Source organism: Stegostoma tigrinum, chromosome 40 (genome assembly GCF_030684315.1).
Source record: "Stegostoma tigrinum isolate sSteTig4 chromosome 40, sSteTig4.hap1, whole genome shotgun sequence".
Classification (NCBI taxonomy): domain Eukaryota; kingdom Metazoa; phylum Chordata; class Chondrichthyes; order Orectolobiformes; family Stegostomatidae; genus Stegostoma; species Stegostoma tigrinum.
Window position 1 is genome coordinate 10,249,971 of NC_081393.1, and position 22,111 is coordinate 10,272,081.

At 41.5% G+C, this 22,111-nt stretch overlaps 1 protein-coding gene across 2 annotated transcripts; it reads left to right on the top strand.

The window, feature by feature from the left end:
* The first annotated feature begins 2,397 nt into the window (after positions 1 to 2,397).
* Positions 2,398 to 17,093, top strand: LOC125448101 (sodium-dependent phosphate transporter 1-like). Of its 2 annotated transcripts, none has more exons than XM_048523135.2 (11): positions 2,398 to 2,664; positions 4,969 to 5,540; positions 5,803 to 5,943; positions 6,569 to 6,654; positions 9,233 to 9,329; positions 10,153 to 10,272; positions 11,409 to 11,705; positions 13,242 to 13,803; positions 15,100 to 15,285; positions 15,933 to 16,017; positions 16,361 to 17,093. In XM_048523135.2, exons 2-11 carry the CDS (start codon positions 5,252 to 5,254, stop codon positions 16,514 to 16,516), a joined length of 2,019 nt encoding a protein of 672 aa, XP_048379092.1. In that variant the 5' UTR covers positions 2,398 to 2,664; positions 4,969 to 5,251; the 3' UTR covers positions 16,517 to 17,093. The 2 variants fall into 2 exon arrangements, with proteins under 2 accessions (XP_048379092.1, XP_048379094.1); XM_048523137.2 differs by lacking the exon at positions 2,398 to 2,664 and adding an exon at positions 2,674 to 2,885.
* The last annotated feature ends 5,018 nt before the right edge of the window (positions 17,094 to 22,111 follow it).

A 22,111-nucleotide genomic window follows, 5' to 3' on the forward strand; every position in this document is an offset into this window, starting at 1 on the left:
AACTCCAATGTTTCCAAGTAAATGAAGTGCCTCAACCTTGAAACTGTTCTCTGAAGTCTTTTGTGCATCTTTTCTACAGTCGTCACATCATCTCCCATATACAATGTCCATAAGTGAACAAAACTGTTAAGATGAAGGCAGACAAAAATTTTATAAAGCTGCATCACAATCTTGTCTTTATATTCTGATTCTCTATGCAATTTTGCATCGAAGTGTTGTGTCTTCAGCAAATTTGGACTGCTGCCCTCCCAGGGATTAATTACAATCTCAAGATTGCTAACAGTTTGTTTTAGCTTAAAGCAGTTTGCATCATCAGCATGGCAGTGCAATCAGCCTCCAGAGCTGTCTTTTCTTCTTCTCCCTTCCTTTACTTACTGCTTGTTCTGAGCTCGGTCAGTATAGGCGGTGGTGAGTGGGCCCAGCGCAGGCCAAGTAACCCTTAACCCCAGTGTGGACCTTATTGCAACCGTGACTGAGGCCCTACTTACTGTTCCGAAGTATGCACATGATCTGGCATCAGAATCTGTGGCTGCGACAGTGGCAGAGTCTGTCGGTGAGGTAGGCCTAACATTGAAAGATGGCATCTGAGGATCTTTGACTTTGTTGTTCGTTGGTTCCAACGTAGTAGCAGCAAGACTGTGGTGGAGGAAAATTGGCTCAGTGGCGTAAGATAGCGCCTTAAGAGTGTCTACTTCAATGTTGGTTGGGTCCAGTGTAGGCAGTGGTGTGGTGTAACAGTAGACAAGGGACGGTGGCATAAGTGTCATTGAGCTGGGTCAGGACTGCTGGACTCTCTTTGAGCTATATCTTTGTCATATTCTTAAAACTAATCAAAATGGCACAGGATCATGGTAACGATGGAAATGTTTTTCATTGTATTTTACTATTTTTCCTCGCTGTAAAATACATGTGACAATGAAATCATTCATTCGGTCGGTAGCCATGAACTGACATCGAATTGGTGTACTTGATCTTCTAAGCAGATATCTGTTCTATAAGCAAAATGGTTCTTAATTGCACTCGCAGAGCATCTCCCATGCTGCTGCCGCAGTCTCATCTCATTCCGCAGTGTGAGTGGAAGGAAGTCATGACCTTACAAATCTGGGCAAACAAGTCTGCCAAATTTGAGACAAGGTCAAAAGTCACTCGACACCAGGTTATAATTCAACCGGTTTATCTGACGACACAAGCTTTTGGAGTCTCGTTTCTTCTTCAGGTGTCAGTCAGAGAGGTGGCATCAGACACAAACTGGAAGCAAAAGATCAAAGGGTCACATCACTGATAAGAATATACTAAACAAATCTAAGATGCAGTTAAATCTTTAATCAGTTGGAATGTTTTAACTGATTAAATGTGTAAACGTAAATTCCCAAATTGCTTTGAAGTCACTGTCCTTAGAGAACTGAAGGTTTTCTCAGTGTGAAAAAGAGGTGACATTTTACGTCAGGCCATACATTTTACATATGAGGCCTTATTTAGAATCTAGCTGCCTTCAAATAAACCTGTTGGACTATAACTTGGTGTCTAGTGATTTTTGACTCCAGTCAGCCCAACCCGTCACCTCCACAATCAAATTTGAGAAAGGTGTAGGGGGTAGTGACAGTTGGGATTAGAGACTTGGATGTCTTGAAGGGAGCAATGAAATAAATAGAGAAGGGGTGGGGCTTGGGAAGGTAGGTGGGATGATGATAGAGTGCAGGTAGGTGTAAATTGGTTAGTAAGGTGGGACAGAAGATGGACAAGTTGTGTCCGGTCAAGGAGGTGAGGATGAGAGGGAGAGTTGGTCATGGAATGAAGCTGGGGGTAGGGACATATTGAAACTAGTAAAGTCCACATTGTGAGCATTGGGTAGTAGGCTCCCAAGGTGGAATATGAGGTGCTGCTGCTCAAGTTTTTGGATGGTGTTATTGTGACACTGAAGGACACCCAGGACAGAAATGTCATCCAGGGAGTGGGCGGTGGAGTTGAAGTGGTTCACGACTGGAAGGTGTTGTTTGTCGTGAGCAGAGCGCAGGTGCTCTACAAAGTGGTCTCCAAGCCTCCGCTTGGTCTCACCGATGTGGAGGAGGCGACTCCTCCCTCCCCCATTTCTGCTCCTCCGATGCTGCCTGGCCTGTGTTCCTCCAGCTGCACACTGTGTGATGCTTGAGAACTAATGATTTTTGTAGATGCGACTGTCAGCCCAGAAAAACAGGAGGTTGCCTCGAAAGATAAAACTTTGGCCTTTGCAGACTATTCCTTGGTTATGAGTGAACAGAGACACATGAGGGCAGGAGGTGGTGGAGGAAAGATCTCAATTGGCAGTACGGCTCCTTTTAGCCGTCTTGCTCCGCCTCTGGTGAGTGCGGGTTGAAAAAGTGCAGCCGGGGGGGCCGGCTTTCCGACACGTCAGGACGCCTACAAAAAGCAACGGGGCGGGCATTCGCGTTAGGTGGCGGGCAGAGGGTGTTCGGGAGGGACGCTTTTCTTATCGAGTTTGACACTCACTTCGACGTCGAGAAATATCATCAAGATTGCAAGAGGCGGAGGGGGTACGGCAGAAGGAAAGGAAACTAGTGGCGGCGCCGCGTTTCTCCAATCCAGCGGGTCCGTGAGCTGAGTGCGTGGCTGGGCCCTGCCGGCTTCACCCCTCGACTGAATTCTCGTTTCGAGTTGTTTGAATTGGTGAGTCTGGTTGTCTCAGTCATAAAGGCTCGGCGGGAGGAAGCGAAGGAGAAAGGGCGTGAGTGTCCCTTTATAGTATTTACTTCAGGTTGGTGAAAGCGGTGTCCTGCCGCATGCGGTTGCAGCTTATTCCGGAACAATCCGGATACGGCTAGCCGGTCAGCTGTCGCGAGGCAGGGGAAGCTCGGACCGGCGTCAAGAGCGTGCGCCGGGGAGTGCAGGTGTGACGGAGGGCTTTTTTTTGGGGGGGGGAGCGATAATGGGGCTTGGTTAGGGGGTACAAGGTGGTCAGAATGGTTGTGGGTTCCGGCTCCTGACTGCGCGTAACAAGGGAGCGTACCGGTGCTGAGCCTGCGTCACAGTGTCCCGGGGAAGCACCAACTCATGGCGTGTTTGGGATTGGGGGGGGGAGACAGCTGTTGACAGACAGGGACAACGTTGATATTGCACCAACTCGGCCCTTCACCCGCGAATTGGGGCCTTGTACCGCATTGATGCTCGCTTAAGAGCGGTCAAGTGGCATGGGGGGGTGTCTCGGAGCGGGATAATGACTTTGTGATCTGTCCGCGTCCACTGACGGAGTGGCGATCTGGGTGCTGGTGTTCTGTGCCACCCCCGTATTGCTCCTCCTGCAGTGCTCATTGGGTTTATCGGGTTAAATCACTGGGTTCCCTCTTTTTCGGGCGGGCGGTAGCGTATTTCCTGTTGACTCTGGACAAACGCTTTCAAAAAAAAGGCGCGAAAACGAATGGCGCTTTCCATTTTAAAGACGGAATTATTGAAAACAACAACCGCGCGGTTGAAATTGGGGTTCTCATTATAATTACCGCGACCTATACGCTACACGCTAATTTCTGAATGTTCATAACGTTTAATCAAATGTCTGCTTTCACGATTAATAGACGCGTCAAGATTTAGCAAGATCTGTGTAAAGCGAGCTATCGTGGTTGGATGTAACCTGTCAAAACTGCCAAGTTGCATCGCTGGGGGTTATGGTAGGAAGGAAATAGTTATGCGATTTTTCAATCCGAGCAGTTAGAATTTTTAAGGTATGATTGATGTGCACCTACCGTCAGAAATCGTCAGCAGAAGGATGTGGCTCTTCAATCAATTCCCAAACTCCTCCATCTCTCCTGGATTCCTCACTAGCCATGATTTTAATGACACTGCGTCAGCTCATCGTGTTTTTTTTGTTCAAGAAAAATTACGTCTGAAGTTCTGCAGACGTTAATGTAATTTTCAGAGATAAATACCGTTAGTTTGTTTCAAGGACATTTTATTGAATCATGACATCTTTAATAGCAGTTTACAGTAAATCTGCAATAACAAGGTGTAGAGCTGGATGGACACAGCAGGCCAAGCAGCATCAACAGGAGCAGGAAAGCTGACGTTTCAGGCCTGGACCCTTCTTCAGAAAATTCAGTGTGTGACTGTTTCAATGGTCAAGACAATGGGTTTGACCAACATTCAAACGTCGAAAAACAAGAGCTGGAAAAGGGTAGATGGGGTGTTCTCAAATAGAGCTTGATGTCTGAAGATAAGGCTCTGTTTTTTGAGGTTTGATTAGGCTGTGCAAAATCCCAGGCCAGGCATCTTAGTAAATGACATTTGGTGTGGACTTGACAAAAATCACCATTTCATCTGCTGAATGTTGTTTTGAAGGGTTGGATTTGCTTGTATTTTGGCCAGTGTTGCTAGGAGATGAAAGAAACTTGTCTTCTGTCTTGCTTTTTTTAAATCCACAGTTGGCTAGTTCTGTTCATGTTCGTTGTCCTCTCAAAGGTGGCTACATTGGGGAGGACTGGGAATGTCATAGGTATTTGAGTTGACATGCAGAGATACCTGGCCTATTAATCCCTGTGCAAAGCTACGGTCCGCTCCCATGTGCTGGGTCTCCTCAAGAGAGTCAAAACCTTGAACTCCTTTTCCAAGTTAAAACCTGCTTTAATGCCCAGTGGCACCACACAATGTTGTCTACCTGACATGTAAAACTCAATTTCCTTTTGCACTTAATGTGATGTTTAGTTTGTGACTAAATTTTTTTAAGTCATGAGGTTGTGTGATACCAGTTTTTCTGATTTAGAATTCTGTTGAATGAGTGCGCTACTATATAGCTGGAATGGTATGTACCATGCTTCAACTACGAGGCTTGAGCTTGGGCTTTAGTGCAAGTTTTGAAATTATCACAGTCTTATTTGCAAGGAAATGTGTGTTAAGAGTATTGACACTATTTTGATCTTTGAGCTTGGGTGGCAATTTTGTTTGGTAAAATGATCAATATTTATTTGTTTGCTTTTTCCACAGGATGAAGAACATCCCAAATCTCTTGCTGTATCCAAAATGGATTTCACTTCAATCCTTCTAATTGTTGACTGTTGTAAAAACCCTACAAGACAGACTGTTAAGCACAGTGGATAGCAATTACTGCTGCACAATACTTGAGTGTAGTGCAGATTAATCTTAAGATTTTATTTAATTCAGTTATTTATTACATATCTACATATTTTGTTACCTTATTTTGTATATTTAAGTCAATAGTATTTTTTTAAAACTCCATACCTCTGAAGCATTACAAGCCCGGGTTAGCATGGCGCTAGATGAGTACTTGTGGATGGTTGTCATTGGTTTCATAATTGCATTTATTCTGGCTTTCTCGGTGGGAGCCAATGATGTTGCTAATTCATTTGGAACAGCTGTTGGTTCAGGAGTACTGACACTTCGGAAAGCCTGTATTTTGGCAACTATCTTTGAGACAGTGGGTTCAGTGCTGTTGGGTGCCAGAGTCAGTGAGACCATCCGGAAAGGAATAATTGATGTGGAAATGTTCAACTCGAGTCAACAAGTGCTGATGGCTGGATCAGTCAGTTCCATGTTTGGTAAGTCACAAATGCTGGACTTTGGTGTTTTTTTTTCTTGCTCTACAGTTGTACGTGAAAGCAGAGAAGTCTGTTATTTCTGTGGGCTTTGATGGTTTGATCTTAAAACATCCTGAATTATTCATCAGAATATCATCAATTTATTTGTTGTCCTGGATACATGTTACAATTGATGAACCTTCCCCGAGTGGATTGAAAGGAAAAGCAAAATTTCTACTATTTGTGGGATAATGACCAGAAATGTCATTTTTGCCTTCATTAGGTTCTGCTGTCTGGCAGTTACTGGCTTCATTTTTGAAGCTCCCTATATCTGGTACCCATTGCATTGTGGGTGCTACGATTGGTTTCTGTTTGGTGGCTGCCGGTGCCCATGGTGTGAAGTGGCTGGAGCTGCTTAAGATTGGTAAGTTTGTAACTTCGGCTCATGTGTGGCTTGAAGTGCATTTCAAATTTGCACCTCATGATTCATTGCATTCTTGATATACGGAACAGTGCAGCTGATTATATGACCAACTTGGTGTCCTGACTCATGGTGAATGTCATTAAGTATCAAAAGTAAACACAGTGCTTGTGTTGCAAAAACTTCAGTTTTAGAGTGGGTCAGAATTGGCCAAGAGCCCTTTTTTTTGCTTTGGTTTTTTGTAAACTGTTACTCCTCCAAACACCTCAACATTGCTGTGTAATTACTTCTAACTGCTTAAAAATACATAAGTATCAATTTCATGTTTTTAATGAGAATGTTTGTTTGAATAAATATGGTAAAGCTTGTTGAATAATTTGAGTTAGCTCGTTCTTTGAGCAGAATATACTCATACAATGTTAAACAGCAAATACGTTTGCTCCAATCTCAACAGTGCACTGAAATGTAGACAATCAATTTTTCACAATTTGTTGCTATTTAACATTGTGACCACAGGGGTGATTTCACAATGAACACAGAACGTGAAACATTTGAGGTTGCAGTGCATGTTCACAATTGATAAGTTTCTGTGTGTTGTAACATTGTTTTTATTCTCCAATTTGGACAGTGGCTTCTTGGTTCATTTCACCACTGCTATCTGGAATCATGTCTGCTGCTGTCTTTTACTTGGTCCGCTTCTTCATTTTGCAAAAGGTAGGACAATCTGGAATAACTTTGAGAAAGAATGTGGTCTCGTTTGAAATGGGAACCTGTTGCTGAAATTGGTGCTAGAAATTTGGAAATATTGTGTTGACATTTGTTTAAATATTGCTTCAAACTCCCTATTTATTGCTAAGTTGGCCAATGAAGTGGAACTAAACCCAACCCAAGGTATAAACTCATCTCTCTCTTGCTGAAACCAGGGTGTCACAATGCGTTGGCAACAGTTACGCTCAGTGGTTTGGAATTGTCAGGTGGAGAAGCGCATCGAATTCTTGTTTCTTTTGGAAGTTAATTGAGTTGTTTGTCTTTGAGTCAAGATAAGATTGAAGTCAGTTTTCTTTTTGCTGCTTAAAGTTTAATGTGATCCAGGTATTCATTTAGTGAAGAGGGAATTCGAAGTGTTCGGAGGTGGATTCTGTGGAATTTTATCTTGAGAGTGTAAGTGAGAAAGATAATGAAGCGAGTTAACTGGAGGCTGTTATGTATTTAATAATGTATTCTTTTTTAGTTGGGCTTTGTTAGCTTGTGTAATGCCAGGTGTACATTATCAGTTGCTGTGTTCCCTTGCTCAAAAAGGTCATCAAGATGTTGGATGAATTATAGCGTTACAAAACAGCAATTAACTGATAGGAGTATAATGCCCCAATTGTGTCCATCCTGTCACGCAAAACTTTGCATTTCATATTTCATGAGCAGTCTGTTGTGACCATCCATCCTAATTTTGAAAGGATGTTTTCCAGTTTAGTTGAACAATCATTTACGCTTGCTCTTGAAACAGAAAGCAGATGGAATACTTTTTAAGATGCGCAGTTAACCTGAGTTGCACAGTTGCTGCCACAGAACTTGAGTGCCGGGATAATTAATGAAGAGGATAAAATTTGTTCTTGATCCATAACAGCTTTGGGGGTGATTATTGCACATTTGGATACCCACAATAACCAACTTAGTCAGACTTGAGTTGGATGAATGGTGGCCTGGAGAGAGAAATTTGATACAACTTAGATTTGTCTGTCAGAGAGCTTGCATTAAGTTGGTGTTTAAGTGCTGTTATTGTTAGCGTTCATCCAGGATCTTGATTCCTCCGAAGCTCAATCTTATTTCAGATCTTTGAATTGGATCAACTGAGATGGCATTCCTGATTTAAAACAACATTCTGTTTACAGTGAGTGACTGCCTGACTTCCCAACTGGGAACTAATGCAAGGGTTCTGCAATTGCTCAGTCACAATAACTTGGCCTCTTCTCCTCTTGTCATTGTGCTCCCCTGAAGTTCTATAACCAACAAGATTTCTGATCCTTTTTCACTCTGATATCACGTACCAATACCGTTAATTGCTCTAGTGTTAGCATTACGAAGTGTAGCTTCCAGGTTGTATTCATCCTTTGTTGGATATGATGAAAATTTGAACGGCTCTCCAGCTGTGAGCAAAGTGACATGTAATTGGTATTATTGTTAGAGGTAGTGAGCATGTTTAGACCAAGTGAGCCAGTGAACATGATCTACTTGGATTTGAATAAGGATGTTGGTAAGGTATCACATGGGTTACTAAATAAGACCCCACAGTGTTAAGGGCAAGAAACTGCCATGGATGGGAGATTGGATGACTGGCAGAGTGGAAATCAAGGGTTTTTTTTTAAAGATGGCAACTGGCGGGGGCTTGCAGGGGTGAGTGTTGGGAGCACAAGTATTCACATTAATATTAATGGTTGGAAGCATATTGGCTAAGTTTGCAGATGACAGAAAGATAGATGGAGCGACAAGTAGTGTTGAGGAAGTAGAGGCTGCGCAAGAATTTAGACAAGCTAGGAAAGTGGGCAAAGAAGTGGCAGCTGGAATACAATGTAGGGAAAATCTGAAGCACAAATGGACTTGGGAGTCCTGGGTCAGAATCCTCTGAAGGTTAACATGCAGGTTCATTTGGCAGTAGGGAAGACGCATCCACTGTTGAGGTTGATTTCGAGAGGGTGAGATTACAAGAACGAAGACTTAGCTCTGAAGCCACATATTGCTGTGGCCAGACCACATTTGGAACATTGTGACCAGTTTTAGGCCCTGTATCGAAGGAACTAATGTGCTGGCTTTGTAGGGGCCCAGCAGAGCTGAACAACAATGATCCTACTAAGGAAGAGTTTGTTGTATAGAGAGCTAGTGAGGACTCTAGCTATTTTACTTGATAGATTTCAGAAGGATGAGGGTGGATCTGATTTAAAAACTGAACGAATACTGAGAGGTCTGTATAGATGTGGATGAGAAGATTTTACGCTAGTAGCAGAGACTAGGACCTGAGGGTACAGTTTCACAATGAAGGGATGATTCTTCAGAACTGAAATAAGGAGGGATTTCATCAGCCAGAGGGTTGCTAGTGTGGAGAAGTCGTGGCCACGTAAGAAAGTGGAGGCCAAGTTGATGAAGTGTACTTAAGACAGAGATTGATAAGTTATTGTTTAGTCATGGGGTCTGGGGTTATGGTGAGAAGGGAGGAGAGTGGTTTTTAAAGTAAACATTTGAAAAGTGGGTTGGAAGCCACACTTTTGCTAATTTTGCTTATGTTGAATTTGAAATTTTGCAGGCTGACCCAGTGCCAAATGGACTCCGAGCCCTGCCTGTCTTCTACGCCTGTACAATTGCAATCAATCTTTTCTCGATCTTGTACACAGGAGCACCTCGTAAGTATCAATTGATGGAAGTTCAAGGCTCTTATCTTTTATGCAGATGTCCAATTACACTTTGATAAAATGTGTATCAACTTGTGTTCACTCTTAAGGTTGATCAAACCGGGTTTGCTTGCAGAGGTTCTCAAACTTCCTTGGGTGAATGGGAGCATTCTCAATTGTGTTTGAATCCAGTATTATCATTGCTTTGTTTTAAGTCTGTAATCATAATTTTTTATTTGGAAATAGCTAGTTACCACTTTTAATTTGTGTATGCTATTTAGAAATGGAAGAGGTATGTGGTAAAGAGTTTAGTAACTGTTAAAGAAGGAAATTGCATAGTCCATACTTTGGACGTGCTTTCAAACATGGCTATTTCAGGACTGGGTTTGGGCAGTAATAGCAGGATGTTAGTTTTAAAGCCCTTGGTATGGAGACAGAACATAAAATTTACAGTTGCATATTTTCTCATTGCAAGACTGAGTCAGGAACAAATTTGCATATTAGTAGCCTCTGAGCTTTGTAATTTGCTTGAACAATTTTGTACAGAGGCAGAAAATTGCAGTGGTGCTCAGAGTGGGTTCTGTTTGCATTGTGCTGTTGCCTTTTGGAAATCGGTTTCTTTCACATGTTGGTGAGATGAAAAATAACGAGCCCAATCCTACTGTTTGTAGCAGTCGCAATTTGGGAAGTTTCATTTTGTGCCTGTGCAATTTTACATGGCTCCTCAATAGGTTTTCGTTGAGTTGTTAGTAATATTTCCTTGCACTGTCGTTTAGTCCCTCAGTGTTTAGTACAATCAATTTTGTTGTCTGAAGTTTACATTTTCTCTTGCTAGTATTGGGATTTGATCGAATTCCACTTTGGGGTACCGTGCTGATTACAGTGGGGAATAGTCTGATCTATGCACTCTTCATTTGGTTCATCGTCTGTCCCAGAATGAAGAGAAAAATCGAAAGTAAGTGAAATTTACAGACTTCCACAGTGAGCTTTCAGGTGAGTGTGCCAAGACAAGTTCAAAGATCATGGACATGAGTTTATTCAGTATTGAATTTATCAGTTAAAATGGGGTATTAGAGTATAGATGTCTGATGTTAAATGCAACAACTGCTGTCCATTTTAATAACAAAGCAAAATATCCTTTTGTGGTCACTAATATTTTGCTGTGTTCAGCAATATCGCTTGTTTGCAGAAAGGATTGCACTAGAAATGAACAGTCATTATCTCCCCGCTCCCATCACACTTTTTGGTACTCCTTCCCTTGCCTGCTGCAAGATGCTGGGAAATGTACTGAAGAGTTGGCTTTGAATTTGTTTAGCTGAAGTTATCATCCATGGCTTCCTAAGGCTTGTGTGCTATAGAAGGACACTGTAGTCACTATGATCTGATTTGGCTGCTTGTCTCCATTATGGATTACTTGATTTTAAACTATCCTTTTGTACTGAAGGGAAGGAGCTGAGATTTACATGTAGTTGGGTTTTGTTGAGGCCTCAGTGATGTGAAACAGTGGCTTGTCATTGAGCGAAAACTAGCAAGGTGGCAAGTGGCTTGGAAGTAAAATTTGACTGAGGACCCAAACTTGGAATGACTGTTGTACTTGGGAAGATGTATTTTGACTTGATTTGTGTCCAAGTATCAAAATACTGAACAGAAAATAGAATTGATCAAATTGGAATTCTGGTACCTTTAATAGTGCGATTGGCCATTGATTGCAAGTGGACGACAGCAGACGTCCCTTGGTTGAGGGAATGCAAATTGTGTAAGTATTTTGGATGCAAGTGGTCTGGTGTGAAGCTTTAAACTGTTAACATGTGAAAAATATGTTTCTGTGGAATGTTGTCTTTTTTTTTTAAATCCCCATTTTAATGGGCTACTTGTTATGTGCCTGAAGTTTTGGAACAAAGGATGTATTGTTGAGCATATCACAAGCTGTATGATGTTTAGTTGATATTGAATTTAGTTTGTCAAATTGCCCATTAATTTAGTGAGGTCCAAAAGGGGAGGACTTGAAACTGTATTTGTGAAGCCTGCATGTTTTCTAATTTCGAGTCTGAAGATTATTTTCTGTTGTGTTTTGGCATTTCCTGTCAACAGCCGAGATTAAAGCCTGTACTGTACGTAGCACTGTGCTGGATAAGAACAATGATGATTACTATTCAATGTCCAAAGATGAGGTGGAAGAGCCTCACTTGAAGGCTCTGCTGACGGATGCAGCATCTGAAACGAAGACTCCTCTGACGGTTGGTGTTTCTGCTGCTGTACCATCCAAGCAGAATCTGGAAAAGCCACATACAAGAATTGCTTTTATAGGAGACTCTACAGAAGATGTGTGCAAAGATGACATTTCCAGTGGAGACATGAAGGAAACTAACATAGATCACGTTATCAATGGTAAACTGTTGAATCAGTCTTTGAAATATAAATACAGAAAATAGATGTCTGTTGTAGATCAGGCCAAAAATCCCCCTCACGTAAATCAAGGAGATAGGGTCAAGGCTATCTCTTTATGCCTTGAAAGTGCTGAGTTCCAGTTGTAATTAATTTGATCGTCCTACTTGGCTTTAAGCAAAATATACCGGATTCTTCGACCCAGTTAACATCCAAACAAAAGAAAGAGGAATTGGTGTGACTTGAACTCTATTGGAAAATTTAATAGAATAGTATATTATTTACATATAAAACAGCAATTGTTCCAATTAAATTAAGAGCCCATAAGCAACCTTGGCTCTGGTTAATTTCTGTAAAATAGTTTCACAGTCTGTTTCTCCAGTCTAAAAGATAAGAATACAAAGAAAAATTTCTGGCAGAGAGAGAGAACTCCAGCTTGTTGCTGTGGCCAAGAGACATGAAACAGATTGTGCAGCCAGCTTCAAAACCTAAGCAACTGGAAAGCTAAATTTAGTCCCTGGTTTTGTGGGAGCCTGACTCCCCTTGTTCATGCTGCTTGTACTGTTCTCACCTTTTTTTCTTCTTGTAAAGAAAAAGGTGTCACAAACTGTTTACTTTGTTAGCATGGAAGAGAAAACTTGACACTAATAGTTCAAAAGCTCTCTTTAAAAACACAAGCCAAAATAAACTCCTCAAAGCCATCACACCATCACAATGTCATTCCTGAATATGGCTTCGTAATATGCAGTTGTTCTAATAATGCAATTGCAGCAACATGGAATGCTTGCTTTCCGTTAAAACATGTTACATTTTGAGGATATGTGAACCATATGCTTGGCAAAACTCTCTCTGGTTCGGTACAAAACTAATTTCTGTCCTAAATGTGTGAGTTGGTGAATCCTAACTTGTAACTACTCATCTGAGTTTTGAAATTTAACTCTTCATCCTTGCAATGGTGGTATGAATTTATGGAGCACATACCAGTTATTGGGTGGTGGGAATCAACTTCTGTTGGCCACTGGATTTGTGAAGGTATTTTCAGATTATTTAAACCCAATCCCCAAGGCATTTTAATTTCCTCCTTGAAAAGCACATGATTTGTGGTGTTTGACTTTGGATTAACCAGCCTTGCAATATCATCACTTGATTTATGCATAATGGAACTGCACTTGGGCATATGGCTATTTCAAATGCAGAGGTTAGTTTGAAGACAGAGAAAGCGACAAACAGACACTGTTTTGATCAGGTAGAATAGTGTGAGGAGTAAGCACATTAAAATCAATTCCAGCATTGTTTACCCACAAACATGTTTTATATTGTTTGCCAATTGTTTCGAGGTGTGAATTGAGATGGTACAGGAAACAAATTGTAGACATTTTCTCATCGAAATGTTCAGATGTTATATATTTATGGGATGGCTGGGATTTGACCCCAGGCATCCTCGTGCACAGAGAGGGGCAGTACCACAAAGCCCAAGTATAGACTTGTGTGGAGGTAGCATTGCTGATGTTTCAATGAATCTCTGTTCATACGTTTTAGGGACCATGCAATTTGGAAACAATCATGTGCAGTTCAACCATGTTGTTGGGAATCAGACCAGCACCAATGGCTATAGTGGTCACTACCATACAGTGCACAAGGATTCAGGATTGTACAAAGAACTCCTCCACAAGTTGCATTTAGCTAAAATGATTGACTGTGCTGGGGACTCGAATGAAGCGAACAGCAGGCCACTGCGTCGTAATAACAGCTACACTTGTTACACAATGGCAATCTGTGGCATGCCCCTTGATTCTTTCAAGCTCAAAGAAGGAGAAGCAAAGTCTGAGGAAATGGAAAAACTGACAGCATCTGGACTAGAACCCAAAAAACGCATCAGGCAAGACAGCTACAGTAGCTATTGCAATGCCATGGCTGATTGCAACACAAGTGCTGATAATGGAGATGTGAAGCTTGAAATTGAACTGGGAGACCGCAAGTGTAGTGATGGGTCTGTGGAGGAATGGCGTGAGGAAAAGCCTGAAGTTGCATTATTGTTTCAGTTCTTGCAGATCCTGACTGCCTGCTTTGGCTCCTTTGCCCACGGTGGCAATGATGTCAGGTGAGTAACACTGGGATTTTAAAAAGACAAGAACAGTGTGGTGTTTGAGCTTTCCATTCACTGTCTTTTGTCGTCTTTTATGTGGGGAAACAAGTACTAATGGTGAGAATTTTGCATGCCATTTCACAAGAAAAAGCCAATCTACTTAAATAAGGCACAAAGAAATGATGAACTTAGTCTGACCCAACTAGCTTCTCTAACTTGTAGGAGAAAATGCCGTCACGTTTCACAAGAGTATTGAAGTTTGCCCCAGAGAGCTAACCGTTTGGAATAGATGGTCAGAGTTGGGTTGAAAATGGATGTTTTGTGTAAACAAAGCTTGCACATACCAAAAGGACAAGTGATGGGCCAGGCAGTTCCAGAGCTTTGAAGCCTTAAAGGTTTCGTGAACCTTTGGTAGTGAAGCAATTAAAATTAAATTGGCACATGACCGCTAAGTCTGGCTTGTAGCTTCGACTCAGCTGTGATAGGAAGTAGACTGAGAGACTTCAACAGGCCACAGTCAAAACGCAAGCCTATGTGGTGCAGGACTTTAGTAAATGAGAGATTCCCTGTTGGGTCTGAGGAACTAACAAGATGTTCAAGGGTACTGAAGTGGCACCTAGAAAATTGGAGGGCTGAAGGTTAATGTTCTCTTGGTAGTGTGCCATCATGTTGTACAGACAGTTATGGAATGTCAAAATTCTGAGTTTCTCAGTTGACGATAAAGACACAATGTAATTGAAACAGTTCACGTGCTGAGGATTCATCTTGAGGGAGAGACCAACACAAGCCAGCAGCTTAGAAAAATGCTTCTGCAGACAGACAAGAGTAAGAATCTTGTTTTTCCTTCCAGTGGTCATTCAAGTCTGTTTCACAGATCAAAGTCTCTGGGCTGGCTGACTTGTTAATGGCTGCTGGATTTATGCACATAGGGGTTAGGGCGAGAGGTGAGATGGCTGCAGACAACTTCCTGGAATTCATACAAGTACAAGACCAATTATCCGCTTCAGTGGGAGAGTTGGCTTGAAGGGATTCACCTCATGGCCCTAGGTCCTGTGATACAGCAGAAAACCATAAAATGTGATGACAAGTTGTCATTGCACATTGTCCTGGGATTTGGCTTAAGGTGGAGAATGACTGACTGACTGCCAAATAACATGGAAGCTGTATTTCACTGTGTGATCAATATTTAATGGTTGATAGTTTGTGCCCAGAAAGACGAATGTGATGAGCAGTGAAATAAAACTAAATGCCTGGTTTATATGCTTCTTTCCATTGCATGTAACGCAAACAATTCTTTCCTTTGTTCTTCAGCAATGCAATTGGTCCCTTGGTTGCTTTGTGGGTAGTTTACTACACAGGCGATGTGAATTCGAAGATGGAAACTCCAATCTGGCTTCTCCTCTATGGAGGTGTGGGCATATGTCTTGGTCTGTGGGTCTGGGGACGGAGAGTAATTCAGACAATGGGAAAGGATCTGACACCAATTACTCCCTCAAGGTAAACCATTCTGTCTCCATTATTGAGTCATTGCATAATGCAGTGCATGGAATGCTGAATGTGAAATAGGGCTCTGTTAGGTTTCTTGACATTGCTGCTCATGTTGCATCAGTGGTTTTTAAATTTTAGATCTAGTCAAATTGCTCAGTCTCTAGATGTAAACAACATTTGGTGTGCACTAACACATTTCAGGTGCGGAAAAATGTTAAGTTGTAGGTTTCCACTTTACACTGGCACCAAGTGTAAGCTCATCAGGGCGTGCCCTTTATTGTTTTAAGTATTGTGTGTAAACTATGCATTTAATGGCTAGTCACTGCCTATTACATTTTGGGGAATTTAATGCTGTGGTTTTAACACAAACTGGAGCATTTTGCCCAGCAGATTTAAGTTGGTGGTACTTTTTATTTTGCCAGACAGTTAAAGCCATGTAGGCAGCAATCTTGAATGAAAATCAGTTCTAATTTAGTGTTATTAGCTTTGAGGGACTTTATCTAATTGCAAATGCATTGTTTTGGTTTGGGCACGGTCTAATAGAGTTGGTTAAATTTGCACTTGTAGTGTTGAGCCATCATTTTATTAAGGAATTTTAAGTATGTAAGTTAGTGGATAATAGAAAGCATTGTTACAAATCAATTCACTTTTTACAGTGGCTTCAGTATTGAATTGGCCTCTGCTCTGACTGTGGTGATTGCTTCAAATGCTGGTCTTCCTGTCAGTACAACACATTGTAAGGTAAGTTTTCTTCACCAGTACTGCACGTAATGTTGTGGAATGACTCTGGAGACCTTGGGTGCAAAAAGGAAAACTGAAACTTGCAGCCAAAATTCTGGCATTTGCATTGATCTGGGTTAAATGTGAACTTCATTTGTGTGGGTTACCTTGTTGCATGGTGATGCATGCAGACAGTTGATCACGTTTGGATGTGGTTTTTATAACTACCGTTGTGATGCTTTATGGTAAGTCTGGCACTTAGAAATGTTTTAGCATTTATGACCAGATAGAACTGAATGTAATATATGCTGTCCAACTGTCTAGACATTTCCTCTTAAATTCCAACCTGTTTGTTCTTCTGCAGGTTGGCTCTGTTGTAGCTGTTGGCTGGATGCGTGCCAAGAAAGCTGTTGATTGGCGTCTCTTCAGAAACATTTTCATGGCTTGGTTTGTTACAGTCCCCATCTCCGGGCTGATTAGTGCTGCCATTATGGCTTTATTCAGGTTTGCTATGTCTTAAATGTGCTGAAGAACTGCCTAACCACCACCTATATTAAGGGCAGTGTTGCTGTGGTTATGCCCCTGTGCTTACAATTCATTTGGATCATTTGAGTTCTGTAAAATGGAAGTTAAAGCCATCACTTGGATCTTGAAGACATCAGTATACATTTCAATAGAGTCCAACTTGACTGTGTTATAGAAATGCAAATTTTTGTTGGTGTGCTTTTTTTTTGTCCCTGACCTTGTACAAGTTACTTTGAATTTGAGACCCATTGTCAAATTCTTTTTGTACAGTAAATTCATTGCATGTTTTTAATTAATAAGGCGTACTGCTATTTAATACTGTGAACTATGAACTGGAGGAGCATCTTGACATTTGATACTTGAATTCAGTATGCATAAAGAACTGAAGTTGTGACTGACCCACTTGTATGTCTGCTTGAAGCAATGTCAAGGTACCAAAGAGTGAGGCAATTAAGTGCAAACTTCAAACTTAGTTTTTTACAAGTCTTCCATTTTAAACCTGACATAATCAAGAAACATCTATCTGTAATTTTAAGTTATATCTTTAATAAAGATTAGCACGCCTTGCATGACTTGGTTTATCATTGACGTTTGTTTCAGCCAAGTTGCAGTCGTCATAGCAGAATATGTATTGAAGTTAAGTGGTATAGTCTACAAGATGCCCATGGATAAATTGGAGGAAATCGCAACCTAACTTGAGTGTATCTCTGTGCTTGAAGGTAAATCGAGCTGTTCAAGGTCAAAATTGGAAGCACTTGGAGAATTGACATTGAATTAAGTGGAACTGAGGTAATAGTTTGGACACTGCTGTACACAAGTTATCGATTTATGTGAAACATTCAAATGCAGTCACCAAACATTGTTTGTGAAGTGACCATCATTAGAGACCTGAATCTAGCAGTGAGGCTCGGAGCACTGAAATACAAGGTGGATTTGGGTGGGAGATAAATCAAGAAGGAAAGCAGACAGTTGCATGGTTGGTCAGCTCCCTACCTGACTAGTCAAGGCAACCTGGAACCATTTGATGAAGAACTTAGCTTGTGTTACATTGCCTGTTTCCTGGTAATATATCAAGTGACAATTGGTGGTTGACCTCCTGTTCAAAGATCATCCAAGCAATTGATGTGATACTGATCTCATTGAGTTGAGACAGGTTTGTCTGGGACGAGAATCTTAAATTAAGCTTATGACAAGGATATGGGAATAATTCACCATGTGAATGGGGAGACTGAGTAAGGTTAGTGGAGAAACAGTGGCAGAATGGAAGGAGGTAAATTACAGTGAAAGATGTCAATGGATTTAAATGTAGAATTGACAAATGGAATTCAGTTTTGAGGTGAGGTGGTGCACTTGGACAAGACAAATAACAAAAGGAAATGTATGAGCAGTTGTACGCAAGAAGCACCAACAACCCAGAGGACCTTGTGTGCAACAGGACAAAAATCAAGTTGTTTTAAAAGATTTCTGGATTAGTTGCCTTTATTAGCTGAGACATGTCTCAGACATGAGAATTGCAACTGTATAAAATGTTGGTTAGAACAAAGCTAGAATGCTGGATGCAGGTATGGAACCCAAAAAAGATGAGAGGTGACTGTGGTGGAGAGGAGATTTATCAGGGTGTTCATTGTGCTGGACCTTCAGCTGTGCACACAGATTGATTGATTGATTACAATGGATAACAAGTCCAGTTTAGAGCATAATGTGATGCAAGATGCATAAAGTTGAGCAGCATAATGAGCAATGAAGAAGAAACATACCTGATAGATGGATCAATGTACTGAGAGCATAGATCCTAATGTAAGGATGAGGCTTATAAGAATCCTGCCCGTGCAGATAGTAGCCACTTAACCCATCAAGTCAGATTGACCCTTCAAAGAGCACACACCCCCCTCCCTGCTATCCCTTCAACCCCACATTCACTTGGGCCAATCCACTTGACCCACATATCTTTTGAGTGTGGTAGGAAGCTGACATGGACAGTCAGCCATGGCTGAAATATGTGCTTTGTTTTGGAACGCTAAAAGTTTATTACATTTTGAGATGCTGCAGGCCTGTGGGATTAGAGTACCCATGAACATGAATCTCAAAGCAAGGAAGCAGGAATGGAATAAATTTCTAAGGCATTGTTGATCGTTTATGGCAAGGGGACTACAGCCAACATGAAGGAAAATCCTGCTGTCAACTTCACAGTATTGGTGAAACCTCATGTAGTGTCTTCAACTGATGGAAGAATTCTGCATGCAGTAAAAGTCCATCGGGGAACCCTTTGGTACATCCTGGTCTACTCCTCCACTCCCAAACTACCTACAGCACCCTCCCGTGGAATCACAGAAGATGTCACATCTGTCTTCTATCATTCCTTATCACCCAAGCCCCCAACACAACCTTACAGGTAAAGCAGCAGCAGATGACTCAATCTCGTCTACTGTCGTCATTGGTAACATGGTGGCCTCTGTAGTGGGAAGACAAAATGCAGACAAGGCAACCGTTTTGAGGAACACTGCGAAAACGACTCGTTTTCACTTGGGTGTCACTTAAGCCAGGAAACATGGTTGCACGATTATGTCTCAGTCCAGTGCTTGCAGTGCCACAAAGCTCAATGCAAGTTGAAAGAACAGCGTCTCATTTTCTGTGGTGGAACCCTGCACCCCTCCACGACACAACACAAAGCTGAATATTTTACAGCTTGAGTTCCATCTTGTGTCTTTCTCACACCCTGACACACCAGGACTTCTCAGCATGTGAGCTGCTTTCACCACACCCAACCAATTTTCAGCTACTAATGATCTCTGCCTGCAGTTTTTATATCTTCCTAGTTCATCATTGTCCATTCCTTCAGCTCCCCAGCTGCTGTTCTCTCTCGCTTTCTAAAGGCTCAATCTACCTGTCGTTAATTTGAAACCACTCCCCATCAAAGCTCTTAATCTTCAGCATAAAACCATGTTGAAAGCATTGAGTTTGTCTTTTAAACTACGGAAATGCTAAGTTTCTCCAGCTTTTTTGTGTTTTTGTATCAGATTTCCAACATCTGCTGTCTGCTTTTTTTTTTGTTGACTTGGCTCGTTGCTGGGATGATGGGTTTCTCTTCTGAGTCAAAGTGGAGAGGTGATCTCACTTAAGTAGAGGATTCTGAGGGGACTTGCCAGAGTCCTAGGTATGAGAATGAGATCATGAAGCTGAAAGAGAGCAGATTTGGCGGGGGGGAAGAGAGGCAAGGGATAGGGAGTGAAAGAAAATGGTTTCAGTGGAAACGTCAAGTTAAAAAAGCAAGGTCACAGAACAATGATCAGACTCCTCACTTCTCGGCAAATTGCAAAAGTGACACTCATCAACATTTAAAACCATGCAATTCACAACAATACCTTGATTCATAACTCAAGTCATTTTTTCCCCTGTAGGCATCACCAGATCCCCTTTAATGAGTTCAGCATTTTTGTCAATAACTTTTCTTTGTGACACCTCAAACTTTGTAGTCATTTCCTTTGTCCTGCAGTTCTAATTTAACCTGAAATACTTTTCAGGATTCATTATATCTCAAATGTTAAAAGAAGAATTTGGTAAGAATTGTGATATTAGAAATGAGAAACTGAATTGGGCACTCAAGCTGTGCATGGTGCTAGGTAAAGGTGGGGACTTGAAGATCACCAGGATAAACAGACTGGATGCTCATGATAGATAGCTTTCCCATTTACCCACTTGCTGAACAACATTAATATCAAGTATGACCTGAATACGTGCACACCCTTCTTTAGTGATAATTCTTGGGCAAGCAGAGAATTGAAAAATAGTCTGACAGAACTATAAATATTTACGTAAGATTTCAGTCAGTTCTTCTGAGGCTATTTTAACTGGATAAGACATTGAGTACGTATCCATGGCCACATGACTCTCGCTTAAAACCTGATGGTGCCTTGCGCTTCTAAGAAAATGTTCAACAATATCACAAAATATGCCCTACTATGATAGGTGACATGTTGTAAATGACAAACATAAAATTGTATAACACAAATTTTGGGATAGTTCATTATTGAGCAGTTAGGCAAATTGAATATATTCAATCAAAATATAGAGATTATGGGCAAGTTTGATTGTGAATTGTTAACAACTATACATCTGTCTGTACCACATATGCAAACTTTGTACAACTTACTGGGGAACTCTGACACAAAGAAGATTGTTCTGAAGCTTTCTATTCATAAATACTGCATTCATCTGAATTATCTTACATCTGGTTGCACATTATGAAGTTGGGAACAGAAAAAAAAAACCAGGTCAAAGATCCCACTAACTTGTGAACAATATAATTTTACTCATTTTGTGGTAGACAAATTAACAGATATCCTAGTAAAAAAACTGTACTTCAAAACTTAATTCAACAACATTCCAGCATTTATTTTCCCAAAAGAACCATTTCAACCACATTTTGGGACCAAATTTAATATATTTATGACAAATAATCACATCCATGATTTCAACGTATCTAAAAAGTGACCAATTCATGTATTATTCCTTCAGATTCCACATGGTCGTCATTTAAGAACCAAAGAGTTCAAGTAGGTGATATGAACATTTCTTCTTACAAGAGCAGGGCCACGTTCTTTGGGAACTGGGCCAACTGATTCTTATCCTGTCACCTTCAGGAAACATTACTGAAGGTGCTGGGTATATGGTTTGGAGGGACCAGGGTATGTACAAAAACTTGGGAGATACACACCAGCAAAGCGAGGCACAAACAGGGCTGATGTGAGCACTGCTCCCTTTCCATTGCAGGTAAAAACCTGGTCATCAGGTGTGAGGTACTCTCAGAATTGCTGAGAAGTCTGGCCCATTCTCTGAATCTGCGCCTTCGTCTGGAGGTCAAAGATGGACCATGTCCACAGGTGCATCATGTACAAATCTCTCGATAAGAGGGGGGAAACCGTACCAATGCTCTCATCCTGACGGTCACCTCTATGTGTGGCCACGTCAAGACCTTCGGTATGCAAATGCAAAATCTCACTGTTCTGAGGTTCGACTTGTTAAGGACAGGTCTAGCTGCGGCACCATTGAATATTCCAAGTAGTTGGGCCATTCCGTATTGCCAATCCTTTGTAGAGAACTCTGGAAATAGAAACACCTTTGAGGTCAGCACGTAGCATCTTTGAGATCCTGCGTGAAAATTAGAGGGTGGGTTCTGTCATATGGATCCCTGAGCAGACTGTCAAAATCATCTGGCAGAATACCTCATTGCCAGAACTTTCCAACAAGCACAAGATATAGCTGGGCTGGTGATCACAAGGGCGTTGCCTTCATGCTGTCCTTGAAGAGGCTGCATTGGTGAGTAGACTGTCACACATCTCCTGGAATATGTCTTTGCAAAGAAGGTCTGGAGAGAGATGCTATGGTTTTTGTTATGGTTCGTCCCGAGCAGCTCCGGAACCCAGCACTCTATGCTCCATGGACTGTTCCCTCGGATGCACGCTGAGACAAAAATTGACTGCGTCTCTCGAACAACAACTTAGTGAAAGACACTCGTTGGTCTGCCCAAACATTGTTGGTCTTCTAGAGTCAGGAGTTGACCTCAACCAAGGGTTGAAGACTAGCACATTGC

Bases quoted from the DNA above. Each gene is read 5' to 3' on its own strand.
- LOC125448101 (XM_048523135.2), top strand. From the start codon at position 5,252: ATGGCGCTAGATGAGTACTTGTGGATGGTTGTCATTGGTTTCATAATT. The intron at 11,706-13,241 runs GTAAACTGTTGA...CATACGTTTTAG, and splicing joins CATAGATCACGTTATCAATG to GGACCATGCAATTTGGAAAC. The intron at 16,018-16,360 runs GTAAGTTTTCTT...GTTCTTCTGCAG, and splicing joins TCAGTACAACACATTGTAAG to GTTGGCTCTGTTGTAGCTGT.